The sequence below is a fragment of the Penicillium bovifimosum genome (assembly GCF_028826915.1).
Source record: "Penicillium bovifimosum strain IBT 22155 chromosome Unknown utg000005l_segment0_segment0, whole genome shotgun sequence".
NCBI lineage: Eukaryota > Fungi > Ascomycota > Eurotiomycetes > Eurotiales > Aspergillaceae > Penicillium > Penicillium bovifimosum.
The window spans coordinates 1,230,836-1,243,873 of record NW_026622714.1 but is presented as its reverse complement, the minus strand read 5'-3'; the positions used below and the strand labels follow the sequence as shown (position 1 = coordinate 1,243,873).

At 50.4% G+C, this 13,038-nt stretch overlaps 5 protein-coding genes across 5 annotated transcripts; 2 read left to right on the top strand and 3 right to left on the bottom strand.

Moving 5' to 3' along the window:
- Positions 1-25: 25 nt before the first annotated feature.
- N7515_005648 (uncharacterized protein) lies at positions 26-522 on the bottom strand (the record flags this gene model as incomplete). Its single annotated transcript, XM_056666392.1, has 4 exons — positions 26-158; positions 209-307; positions 358-443; positions 511-522. The coding sequence occupies 4 exons, from the start codon at positions 520-522 to the stop codon at positions 26-28; spliced, it is 330 nt and encodes a 109-aa protein (XP_056519988.1).
- Positions 523-1,184: 662 nt separating this feature from the next.
- On the top strand, positions 1,185-2,593 carry N7515_005647 (uncharacterized protein; the record flags this gene model as incomplete). Its single annotated transcript, XM_056666391.1, has 2 exons — positions 1,185-2,024; positions 2,075-2,593. The coding sequence occupies 2 exons, from the start codon at positions 1,185-1,187 to the stop codon at positions 2,591-2,593; spliced, it is 1,359 nt and encodes a 452-aa protein (XP_056519987.1).
- Positions 2,594-3,792: 1,199 nt separating this feature from the next.
- On the top strand, positions 3,793-4,908 carry N7515_005646 (uncharacterized protein; the record flags this gene model as incomplete). The annotated part of the gene is made up of 2 exons (XM_056666390.1): positions 3,793-4,260; positions 4,312-4,908. The coding sequence occupies 2 exons, from the start codon at positions 3,793-3,795 to the stop codon at positions 4,906-4,908; spliced, it is 1,065 nt and encodes a 354-aa protein (XP_056519986.1).
- Positions 4,909-5,365: 457 nt separating this feature from the next.
- Positions 5,366-7,068, bottom strand: N7515_005645 (PH domain protein; the record flags this gene model as incomplete). The annotated part of the gene is made up of 4 exons (XM_056666389.1): positions 5,366-5,989; positions 6,073-6,684; positions 6,746-6,871; positions 6,943-7,068. 4 exons carry the CDS (start codon positions 7,066-7,068, stop codon positions 5,366-5,368), a joined length of 1,488 nt encoding a protein of 495 aa, XP_056519985.1.
- Positions 7,069-8,552: 1,484 nt separating this feature from the next.
- N7515_005644 (arrestin family protein) lies at positions 8,553-10,548 on the bottom strand (the record flags this gene model as incomplete). The annotated part of the gene is made up of 5 exons (XM_056666388.1): positions 8,553-9,374; positions 9,432-9,857; positions 9,915-10,230; positions 10,289-10,432; positions 10,487-10,548. 5 exons carry the CDS (start codon positions 10,546-10,548, stop codon positions 8,553-8,555), a joined length of 1,770 nt encoding a protein of 589 aa, XP_056519984.1.
- Between the last annotated feature and the right edge of the window lie 2,490 nt (positions 10,549-13,038).

The following is a 13,038-nucleotide window of genomic DNA, read 5'->3' as shown; positions in this document are numbered from 1 at the left end:
TGTATTCACTCCCAGGACAGGCGCATCAAGCAAAAGGGTTCTGCTCCTCGCCGGACTCCTTGTCTTTAATAGTGAATGTCGCAACTTTACGAAGCTCATCAAGAGTATTGTTGGCTCTTTGCCGAGTCGGTACACTCAGATCATCAGGGATGGAGAATCTACCATTGTCAGATCTTCAGACTGAATAAGGATAAAAGACGGGCCATACTCAATATTGCACTCGCGCAATGCGGAAGTGTCAGTAGGGTCCTTATTTGGGTAGTCGATAGCACAAGGCGTGAGTTCCGAGTTGGCTAGTCGCTGGAACCTAGGGGTTTTGATCAGAGATAGATCTGTAGGGATGGATGGGTAGCATACTGCGACAACTGTTGGTTGGCCCTGTTCACTGGTTCCATCTCCCATCGATTTTCTCGGTCAACGGATATGGCTTCGATATGCAGGATCTATTTGACTTAGTAAGATATGAAATAAAGTATGCAGTAAGATAAGTATGCAGTAAGGTAAACTCACATAGACAGTCATGATGGGGATGATCTGGAATGAAATGGCTGATCAAGACGGGATGGATTGATGTTGTTGGAATGAGTATGATGGGCACCTTACCTTTATACCTTTGGATGGATGATGAGAGGTACCTAACATGGTAGCTCGGCTGAGGTCTGGCTATTAGCCGGAGACACATCTCTGGGGCATACAGCCATCGATCATACTTAGCTAGCTTGCTCCGCGGAGTTAGTATATCATACGGTGTACACAGTACGTATATGATGACATTGCTAGCGCCACCCTGCATTTAACCTAGAGGTGCGGAGAATGGTGGCTGAAAGATATCCAGCTGAACTAGTGTGGGTCAAACTTCGTAATAGCTTGAATGTGCATTCAGCAAGGCCACGTAGAAGTTGCATATACGAGGGCCCAGCGTCGATCTTTTTATGCACTCTAAACCATTCATCTGCCGTAGAGCTGCCTGCCTAGTCCCGCCACCGCTTGTGTACTCCGTACGTATGTATCTCTGCTTTACCTAACTATAGGCTACATATTAGCCAGCGGCAAATTACTGCATCCCTTTCCATGCAAAATGTAGATCTGCGGCATTTTCCTATAGTTATGCCCTCCTCTCTACGCCCCTGCTCCCCATATAATCATGCCTATGATCCTTCTGCTCCGTCAAGACCTCTATCAATATGTCCGCAGATACTTCTCATCCCACCCCCACCACCGATTCTACATCTGTAGTGCCTTCTAGTGGAACTGAAGATGTCTCTGCTACGAACCAGAAACTTCCCGCGGAGATCTTCACGTGCAGCGCATCTTTCCCGGCTGATTATATCATGGATGTGAAGCTCGACGCACACATGGGATCCGATATTCCACTTTACGATAGGCGTTTTCGGAAAGACAACATCATTTTCGATGACATTCCAACATTCAAGCGAGAACAAGGCGATGACTTCAACTTCGAAAAAGAAGACTATTGGCTTTTCTGCGTCCATCTGCATGACGCCGAGATGGAGTTCGCGATTGGTGGGACAAATGCTGTCTATGCAACTTCACACCCCAATTGGCGCAATGTGAGCCGGACAACGGAAAAAGAGGTCACATTTTTTGAGAAAGGTCTTTGCTTTAACAAAGCTGAGTTTATGTTGGAATGGGATCGATATGTGGCTGTCAGATGTCCAAAGATGACCAACCCGGCGATTACCATCAAGGCCAATGGGAATTACGGCACAGTTAAATGGGTAGGGCTGTTTGTGAAGTCGACTGCCGACGACAAAAATCAATTTATCGCAGTCAAGACCACCAACAAATTGTTGCCCAAATATGCCGCTCGCAATGTGAATTATGAGTGGTATACACCTGATGGTGGCGCGGACGTGACCGACGACCGGAGCCTCACCCTTTGGCCGAAGCAGCTGTATGGAACCAAAGGAAATTCAGCAAAGACCTACGATGAGTATGTTACCTCTGACCCGGCACTTCATCATCGCATAGGCGAAGTGCACTTGGCGAGAGTCAAAGATAAGGTGAGTGCCCTTCGGTCTGCCGCAAAGATCTTCAACTAACAGCCGAAAAGGTCAAGAAAGAAACTGCACCTAACGTCACATCCAAGGGCAAGACATATACATGGAATGTGTCTGGCCGGACCTTGATTAAAGGGACCAATGTGTGTTCACAACGCAGAACACGCACTGGATGGAAGTATTTCAATTACTCTGACGGTACCAAGATTGAAGCTAAAGAGAAGAACGGATTCATGGTACTACTTGAAATCTTTGGAACTATCGGGAAGATAGCCACAGGCATTTTCAAGGGAGACTTTGCCAGCGTCATCGGTGCAATTCTAGATATCCCGGAGATGATGCATGGGATCCCGCTCGATGCAGACGTGAAAGGCCTCGTGACATCGATAGTGCAAGCTGGCAATGCTTATTATGATAAGAGAATAAAAGAGCTAGCGGCGGACAAAAAGCGAAAGGAAGAGTTGGATAAAGCGAAGCGGGAAAAGGCGAAGCTACAGGGACTCAACACGGGTGGTGTTGAATTGGTCAGCCACAAAACATCTCCTTTCGATAGCGATTTTGGATCTGATTAGTGAATGAGATTTCTATCTCCGTTCTGCTTCAAAGTGTCTACTAGTCATCGAGTAATTCGCGAATCGCGATCAAAACCTGGAGTATTGCGGTGGGGAAACTACAGTATTTACTACTAGTACGCATAGTTAACTAGGGGCCGGGTGGGCTTAGGGCTGCGGGGGATTTACCTCATTTACCCCAGAGGCTGAGACCGCCAATGATGAGGTAGAATTCGGCAGAATGCTGTCACACTAACCTGATCAGGTTGGTTCATTAGCCTGTGGAGGCAGGCGGTGAAATGTCAATATCAGCGCCCTTTTTGGGGGTAGATCGGTAAGTAGATCTAGATCACGTGATCCTGGACCCCTTTGATATGGGTCGCCAACGCTCAGCAATCACTGAGTTAGCTAACTATAAAACCAAGTAACTATTCGAATATAACTTATCGGGCATCTAGCAAGCTGTAACCTCTAACTAGTTATGAATTCATCTCTTTAACCTCAGATCTGATAGACACGTAGCTCTGCGTTGTCTTGACCCAACGTCATGCGGGAGCTCCACAACCCCGTTTTATCTCCAACTCATCTTCTCCTCTCCTCTCCAACCCTTGCAATTTGAAGAAACACTCCTCGAATCACCTCGAAACACCAGTCAACCCACCCAATTCTCACAGCCCAGGTTCGTGGATATCCTCTTGCATCGTGCTGTTGCTTTCCCCGCATATTCGCCCCTCCCCCACGGTTGATCCCTCCCCTACCATTGGCTTCTGTCTTGAGTCTCAAGCCCCTCAGCTTCGTGTCGCAATTAGAACGGTGTCTTAAGCTCCTTTGTTTTTTTCGTGCTTCTGCCGCGTTAAGCTCTGAGCTGCCACATAAACCTTCCCTTCCGCTCTCTAATCAGGTGTCGGATCATGTACACATTACGTCGACCGGCTGTCGTGGAGCCTCATGACATTTGCTTATGGTCCGATTAATCACCCTTCCCTGAGTATTATTCTGTACTACTATCGGACGTGACTGGAATTATCGTGACTTTCCATTTAGACCAGACAAAACCAAGACTGTGTCAGCGTTCGAGACGTTTGCATTGCCTTCTACCTTGTCATCGGTTCCTCCCCTTTTACCACCTACTCCCCCTCGTGCTCTCCTCATTGCTTTTTACATTTCTCACGAGGCAACGAACCTACACCACATCATACAACGTGGCAAAACCTGTATCTATGGGTATCAAGATGGCTGAATGTGAACCTCCTCCAGTCCCCGGCTTCTCCTACTCGATATCCGATTACTCGTCAACAACTCTATCGCCCACCCTCACCTCCACAGACTCCCTCGAAACAACCTTCCTCCCCTACTGGGCCCGCTACGAAACAAAGTGCGCCCAAAACCTCCTAGACTCCTCCGACGAGCCGATCGAATACGACCACGACGACGAGGACTACAGCGACAACTGCTTCTTCTTCCCAGAAGACTGCTCCTGGACACCATCAAGAGACAGCGCGGACACACAGTGCATAACGCAGGAATCTCCAATGCAGACAGAGCAAGAACAACACACACACCCATCACCCCAGAACAATACCAACATGATCCCCGGGCTCCCAGACATCAAGATGCTCGACGCCGAGGCGCTCAGCGACCTCCTAGAAGACAACCTCTCCCCACCAGAAATCACAACAATAATGTATGTCAGCTGCGCACCCATCACAGTCGGAATATACTAACCACAATAATCCCAGTGTCTTCGCAACAAACGGCGCCCTCTTCGCCCACGGCTCCCCCTCTCCTCCCGCCAACTCCGCAACCTAAGCGCAACCTACGGCGCAGCCTACACATGCTACGCAAAAACCGCCTCAAGCGGTAACCTCACAGGCGTCAACCCAGCCAGCCATCCCTCCTCCTACGTAACCGCCAAATCCATCTCCCTAGGCGACGTCGGCTCCATCGTCTTCGAGCTAGACGACTCCGTCGCAGTCGTCACCCGCATCGCAGATAAAGTCCTCGTCGCAGCCGTCGGTCCATCGAAACTCGACGCAGCGGAGCAAAATGGTTCAAACGCCGACTATATCACAGCTGATACTGGTGTCGAGGCAGGGAATGGGACCGCGACGCCGGACGGCGAATCGCGGGCTGTGGCTGTCGCGTCGACATCCCCTGGGGAGGGCTCTATGATTGATTCGCAGGAGGTCGATAGGAGTGTAGATCTGGCCAGGCTTGCTGGTTTGAATCTCTCGGCTGAACCGGCGGTTTTGTTGGCGTTGGAGTCGAAGTGTGCGGCGTTGGCGCGCTTTCTTGGGGAGAAGTTGCATGATTTGGAGAGTCCGGAGGATTTTTGAGCATTACGACCATTGATGCCCAGGTGGTTTATGGTGATTTCTGGGGGTTTCAGGGAAACAGTGATGTGCATGGGGGGGGGGGGGTCAACTTACATAGCATAGCCATGCTACTTCGTTTTCAGCGTGTGCTTTCAACGATTCGACGACACGACTTTCTGCGTTTGTATTTGATAACCGAAGGATCTGCGATCCTATGAATACTATTATTATTACTTCTGGTTCAGTGAATATTGCTCTGCTCGTCAAGAAAGATAAAGTCCATTAGGAGGTATATAACAAGCTAGCCTGGAGATAGACTCTCATCCGGATGGATGAAGGACACCCCGAACTGAACGAAATACACATGCCGCTATAAGTATGTATCTGGGCTGGAATGCATGTACAAAGTCAAGAAATCAATGAATCAAGGAACCAAAATGAAAACAGAAACTCAAGAAGCCATGGCTAGCATACCATCTCACAACTTCTTCTCATCCACAGCGGAGCCACCGGGCGATGTATGGAAATGACTAGTTGTGCTGGCGGTACGGCTGATTGCAGGCTCCTTCGCCTCAGAAGAAGAAGTAGCAGGCGCTGCGGCAGCCTGGCTCTTCTCCATTTCCTTCTCAGCATAGGTCGGCGGCTGGCTTTGGCCGGAGACGTTGCGTGAGCCGACCTCGCCACCGGGAGAGACAGCCGCAGCGGGGGATGTAGCCGTGGGCGAAGTGACTGTTGACCCGACGGCAGAGGCGGCAGCCACAGGAGCAGCGGCTGCAGCAGTAGAGCCACGAGTAGCGTCCTTGATCACGGACCACCACTTCTCCGCGTCATTGGGGGTATGCGCCTTGAAGCTGAGCTCGGTGTTCGTGTGGAAAGCGTTACCGATTTTCCCGCTGGAGACGTCCTTGCCCTTGACGTTGAACTTGACGCCGTCGATGGCGCCTACGATGCAGTCGGGGAGGTACAAGGATAGTTCCGGGGTTGGGTCGCGACGGAAATCGTCCGTGTCCTTGAACTCGTGTAGGTAGCGCGAGGGTGTGACGACGTAGTAGCCGGTGCTATAGCCCTTGACGATGGCTCGGGAGCGGCGCTCGAGGGAGCCCTCGATCAGCGGTTTGGTGGAGCGGTGGTCCATGTTCGGGAAGGTGATGCTGGAGAAGGTGCGTGGGGGGAGTCGGGGTTGACGAGGGTTGCGTCGTTGCGGACACAGAAGTTGACCCATTCGAAGTCGGGTGGGATGCGCTGGGCGGTGCCGAGGATGTCGGCGTACATGCCGCGTTGGCGGTCGAGCTGGCCGCCCATGTGCTGGTGGAATTGTTCAAGGGTTGCTTGGACGGTTTGCAGGACGTGGGCTTCGAATTGTTGGAAGGAGTTTTGCACGGCGAGGATGTCTTGACGGTGGTTGTTTTCCTCGTTGACTTGGTTGTTTAGACGGTGGTTGATGCCGCGTTTGAGGAGGTAGGGGTCGTGGTGCTGCTCGATTTTGTTGGAGGCTGCTGCGTCGAAGGAGGCGGAGTTCTGGCCGAGGAGTTCGATGTGCTTTTGGGTTAGGTTGCGGGCCTTTTCGACGGCTTTGGCGCCCTTCGAGGCGCCGGCGCTGAGCTCCTTGGACTTGTTCTTGATCTCTTTGTGGAGACGCTCGAGGGAGGGGAGGACGCCGTCTTTGATGTTCTTCTCGCCTTCGAGGTACATGTTCACCATGCCTTGTGTGTTGTTGCGGATGTTCTCGAACAGTCCGGCCACGCCGCCGGCGCTGGAACTGTAATGGTGGCCTTCCTTGAGGGGCTCGTTCACGGTCTATATTTCCATTTCCCGTCAGTTCCGGTTATCGCCCCGGTTTAAAGGAACATGCACTAACCTTCAAGATCTTCTCATAATCCTTGGACTGGTTCTTCTGCACCTTGGCGGTAGCAGAGAAGTAATCCTCAAGATAGCCACACATGTGCTTCCAGGCTTGGAGACGTTCTAGCAGGAGGGTGGTGGTCTAGACGCCGGCCCCCGTTAGTATAAGGGCTCGGTGAATTCTTTAGAGTACACCGCAGAGCAGATACGTACCTCACTGCTATCAGTCTTAGGGATGGCCTCATCGTCGCTCATGGAGGTACGACGAGTGATGCCGCTGCTCATGGTGCCAGACCGCTGAGGCAAGGTCACCTCCGCGGGGCTTGTCGGAGTAGTCATGGTAGAGGGATGGGGTGAGGTATCGGTGTAGCCTGGGAGGTGTAACTGAAGGACAATCAAAGGAAGCCAAAGCTGTCTTCTCCGTCGCAAAGCTTTGGGAGAAAAACTGTGGCTCAAATAGAGGGGGGGTTCGCTGTGGCTGAGAAAGACCACGAGCGGCTGAACTGCGCTAGTCTGTGGGGGGAGCGAGCTAGTTAGTTCAGAACACGATCATTGGAGTGTCGAATCTGACTTACACGTAGCAAAAGTTAGTTGCCGATCAAGACAGATTCCACAAATATTTCTGCTGAGTGCAGACTGTGTGTATTATCTCGAAGTTGTCTTTGGGTAAAATCAGAGAGATGGCCGTTCTTAACTTCTTAAACCGATCGGCGGAACGATGAGGTCACATCTGTCCGCCGATCGAGAGAAGTTGTAACCCTCCAGGGCTGGCTTTTTACATTTGGTGGCTTTATCTTTGCCTAGGTTCAGATTAATCATTAACCGACACCTCCAGACCTCGGATGCTCTACTTAAACTAGAATATATTCGAGACCAATTTATTACTTGACCGCTGTTTTATCTAGCTGAGCTCGACCCGAAGACTCGAGAAGTATACGGAGTACATGTAGGCTTCGCAAACCCGACCAAAGCTAACCCATCAAGTGCAACATGGCATAGACGGCAAGCCGAAAGCAAGCCATGCGATATTCCACAACGTGACATACAAAATGCGGAACAATGCTATTATTGAGGCCGGAAGAAGCAGGATGTCTGTCATTGTCCGCGGATATTAATTCCCCCGAACCGGGATCGGCCAGATTCCTGATTACCTAAGGTGATCGACATCTAATTACCAGATCGGGAAAGGTGAGATCATCAACGAATGTCGAATCCGCTGATCTATGGTGGAGCAGAGTGATCATAATTATTAAGTGTAGCACAATGTTAAGTACATGGGTAAGAGTCTTGTATGCGTAGATCATGCTGATAGGCATACTGTAAGTCTGTAAACGTCGTGCAGCTGGTTCGTGTCGAATTGCGTTCGTGGAAAGGAAAAGCGCAAGAAAAGAAAAAACACCTCGCATGACCATCTAGGAAAAGATTCGTTGCCGTCTATGACCGAACGCCAGAACAATGAGAAATGGGAAAGGCGAAAGAAAATGAAAGGGGGTAAAGGCATGACGGAGTAGAAAGATGAAGAACAATGCTGCGTGAAGGATCATGTGTCGAGGGAGATCCAATGGGATGTGGGAATTGAATTATGCTTATTCGTCGAGAGACCCTGTATGGTCGGGGGCCGAGTTGTGGAGGTAGAGGGGCGGAAGAAGAGGGAAGGCGTAAGGCGAATTTGCGACGGGATCAGTGTCCAGCACTGATACAGAAGGAAACGCTTTTGTCGTAAATTTCTGGAGGATCGAGAGAAATGAGTGGCCAGTAAACCAGGACCACACAATCATGCTCTAGCGCGGGCTTGCACAAGCCGAAGTCTGCGGTCGTCATCATCAGCATTGGTGCCGGAGTGGAAATAGATGGGGTGATTCGGCACCTCTAGGGGAGTCGTAACCCCGCTGGAACGGCCACTGCGCATATAAGCCTGCTGAGGCGACTGTGGCGCGGTCATAATGGGGGAGACTACTAGATATCGCGGCCGTGTAATCGGGAAGACCAGCGTCGTGGGGACGCACGGCGCAGCGCACTGCCGTCGAGTAGCTAGGAACCCGACTAAGGGTCTCCACCTCGGCGTACTGGGGGTGGAAGGGAGTGGCCATGCCGGATGGGAAGGCATCGTGGTCCACTTCGTCGGAGGGACGACGGGAGAGTTCCGGGCTGCCGTGGCTGTGTGAGTTCGATCCGGAAGGTGGGCTAAAGTAATCATTGGGGACGCCCAGTTGCCGAGTATTGTTATGGCCGTCGGGGGGAGATTGGGCTCCGTGAGCAGGCTCGCCTGGGGTAATTGTGCCAAAGGTGACATGATTGCCCGAGTTCTGGTTCAAGCTGGTCAGGCGGCGATGCAGCGCCGATGCCGAGATGTTGGTGTTGGTTAGCGCATTCATTGAGGCGAGATTCTCAGCTGACAAGTTTCGACTGAGCGGAGTGAATGGGGTGCCAGGACCACTACCGGGGCCTGGTGTGCGATAACCGCTGGGGTCCACATCGCTGTACAATTGATCTACCAGATGCTCGCCGTAAAGAGGAGGTGCCTGGTGCGCGAAGTCCTCGACGGCCATCCGTGTAGTTTGCGGGGTTTGCGCGATGAGATTGTTGTTATCGTCGATGGCGAGATGAGGCGAGATGAAGATGGACACTGGGAGCGTAGCGCGAAGCTGCAATCAAATGGTTAGTCTAATCAGGAAGAGATGATGACTTCTCCTGTCACTCACCTCACTGATGTGGCCATCGGGATTGTGCAACTGAACGCGGAACTTCAGCTTGTGGCGGATTTTGATTCCCCTGGTATCCGCGTCTTGCAGACACCGGGTCAATGTCTGGGGCATGTCTAGAACGCGCGTGCATTGGTATCCCTCCGCCGTTTCGTCGATAACCTGGATATTGTCCTCATCCAGCTCATGCTCATCGGTCAAGATCGTCCTTGAATGTTTGTATGTATTGCGCAGAGAGTCAGGATCTTCGGGGTTCATAGTCAGGTCGTGGCTTTCGATCAACTGTGACGTAATTTGTCCGATCCGCAGACCCTTAAGCAGGGGTATCAATGTGAAATCGACGGTGATTGCAGTCCCGAACACAATGGCCTTCGTCGGAGTACTAATGGAATATTCGATCTTGTTGGGCCAAATGTTGTCCACCGACTGTGAAATGTGTTAGCCAAACAGCACCGAGAGTTAGCTTCTCAAAGCAACACTTACCATTGCGTGCGATAACTCCAGCGCACTGGGATCCAGCGTGCGAATGATTCTGAGCGGCTTACGCGCCACAATGTCCTTGACGTATTTGCGCCCGATCTCGGCCTTGAAACGGTACATCACCCATGTGTCCGCAAGGCCTTCCACGCTCTCGGGCATAGAGCCCTCCAGCACCACATCGAAAGGATATTCGTAGTTCCCCGCAGGAAGAATTTCAGTCTTTCCCTTGCCCGGATCCCGGAATTTCCACGTCTTCTCGTAAAACACGCGTTCGCGCACGGGCTTGCGGCCACCACTTGAAGTCGACGGAAGGTGCCAGCTGTGTACAGGACTGGTTAGTGGGATTAAGTTGCAATTGGGGAAGCTGCGAAACATACCATATACGCGACATTCCTGTCAGATGGAGTCGAAGGTGTTTGATAGTAAGTGGCTCCGATAAGCAGAGAATCAGAGTTCCCCGCAGATGCGCGCTGGCGGCCTCATGTTCACCACCACGAAACACGATGTATTCGTCATTCAATCTATTTGGATTTGAAGTCAGATGTGTGTCGGCGAGCTGCAAGTTCCCCACTAACCTAATGTCGAAGTACTTGGCGCTGCTGGCGCTTCCGCCACCGCTGAAGAAGCTGAGAGCCATTTGCGGGTTTCGCCCACGGCGAGATAGCGGGAAAATGGGCAGGGAATGAGAGAGTCAAAGAGCAATGAGGAATGAGAGAAGGAGGAAGCGAAAAGTGGTACTATGTATGACACAGTATTTTTTTTCTCGTTTTTCCTCTATCTTTGATCTACCGGAACATGGCCAGATACACTCCGACTCACGGGTCCCACTGCCACTGAGTGGAGCCGTTTCCGGCGTTTTCTTTTTTTCTTTTTTTCTTTTTCTTCCTTTTTCCTTTTGCTTTTTTCTTTTTCCTAATTTATCGTGGCAAACGGGATTGACTAAGCCAATGTTGATCGTGGGTGATGAATGTTGATAAAGCTCTATGTATTATAGGGCTGTGCTTGGCATATATCACGTAGAAGAAGAGTGTGAGAGTGAGAAAAAGAGAACCTTGGGGATGAACGATTTAAAAGAAGCTAATCACTGGGCACATCATTCATCCGTTTCATAAACCTGGCTTTTACGTCAGCGCTATCATATTTCAACCGGACGGACCCTGCAAGACTTTCACAAGACTTTCATATGCCCTTTTACTTCTGAGTGGATGGGTCACTTTGTGATTATAAATGAGTACTTGAGCCCTCACTCTTCGGTCTCTGTATCATCGGACTAGGATTACACTATCCAAAGTATGATCGTGAAAGTATGAAAGTATGGAAAGAAGATTCTTCATCTTCGGGCCTACCATTTACCCATTTTTCCATCACGCCATACATACCTCGGGATCGCCCTGCCCGCATGGTTTTCTAGATCCACTGGCGATGCACAACATCTCACTGCCCCTGACATGTCACACAGCTGTGACACTTCATTTCCTACATATCCATGGTCTCGGTCGTCACATCAGCATCCATATTTTGATGCAGATTTATCTCCTTCCGTCATACAAAGCATGATGGCGCCACTAAACTGAAATGTCGCCTTGGGCTTGTTCAATCAGCCGCTGCGTATTCGATTATCTCACGTGGCACTCTGCCGTGGTTCCGAGATTCCCTCATTATGAGATGCACGTTCGAAAAGCAGTTGCGGTATCCTCGGACTAGATTTCACTGCAACTGAAAACCCCCGAATACGTGCTGATCTATGCGATCTAACGATGTACCTCGGTAAATTCTCCGACTTTGGCTTTCCCCTGACAGCTAGGCTTATCTTAACAGCCTTTGAGTTCGGGAGTAGTATCGGTAATATCCGTGGTCCAGTAACCGCTTAACAGACTAACTAACTAAACCAACACTTGAATCACAAACAGCTTACTGATGAGCACAGCGGTAAGAGCGGAAACCTGGACGCCTGGCAAGCGAACCAAAATTCCGACCCGCTCAGCTGTCAGTGCCCAGCAACGTGGCATCGTGATAGGTCGTGATAACTACTGTGACCTTGGTAAAACAAAACACAGATAAGGACATAAGAGCTGTCCTATTGATAAGTTCCCGACACACAAATTGCTATTTACGGATGGGACTAGCGTATCCACATCCGCAAACTTGTTTCCAGTCCACAGTATCCAGCAGCAGTGACGGTACATGATCCAATGATATATGCTCATGCACCCTTGCTTGTCCAGCTGGACTCGGCCTGCTCCCGATGATTGAGTGAGCCGATCCTGGGCCCAGTCTCGGGATACACACGGCATGGGACTGGACTCGGGAGTTTCCGTTTCGGAATCCCGACCGTGTGCCGATTTAGTCTACCCGAGTTGTCTGTGCTAGGGCCGCGTTGCCTGGACTGGGTTGACGTCTCGGTGTGAGATTCCGGGCTCTTTTCCGTCTTTGCCAAGTTTTGGCTTTCTTTCTTTGTCTATTTTGCCTTTTTCTATTGCTCATTCGGCCCCCTAACTATGTCAGAGTTAGGAGTGTCCCTCCACTGGGACGACGAGACTGAGCTTATCTTTTGATCTAGTTACTGGTTAGCTTTGGAAGCTCATAGCTTTGTTGGTCGACAGGTCTAGAACCATAAGACGTTAAGCGAACTACAGTACGGACTACGGAGTATGCTAACTACCTCAATGAAGATATCTCCAAGGCAAGTGTTATACCTCGTAGGTATGATACAGGAACGCTGAGGACTAGAAAGTACCAAGAAGTACGGAGTATCAGGTCAGGGAATCAGTTGTAAGTACATTTTGCATGATTCAAGGATTTTCAAGGTTTTCTTTGCCCCACCTACGGAGTAGACAAGTAGATCATCGACGGTGAACTTTTGCAGACAAGTCCAGATCCACTGAAAATTTCCACATCAGGAGTTCCAGAACTTCGTTCCCATCCTGGTTCCAGGGCTCGGATTGCATCATCCCAGCTGAAAAAGTCAATAATGTGGAACTTTTTGTTTATATTGGATGTCATATCAACCTGCAATGTACAGTAACACATACAGCATAGCTGTCAGAGGATCTTGTATATCGTATTGTATGGAATTGGTTTTTGAAAAGAGGCATACCGCCATCATACCTACTGCGCAATTGCTTCA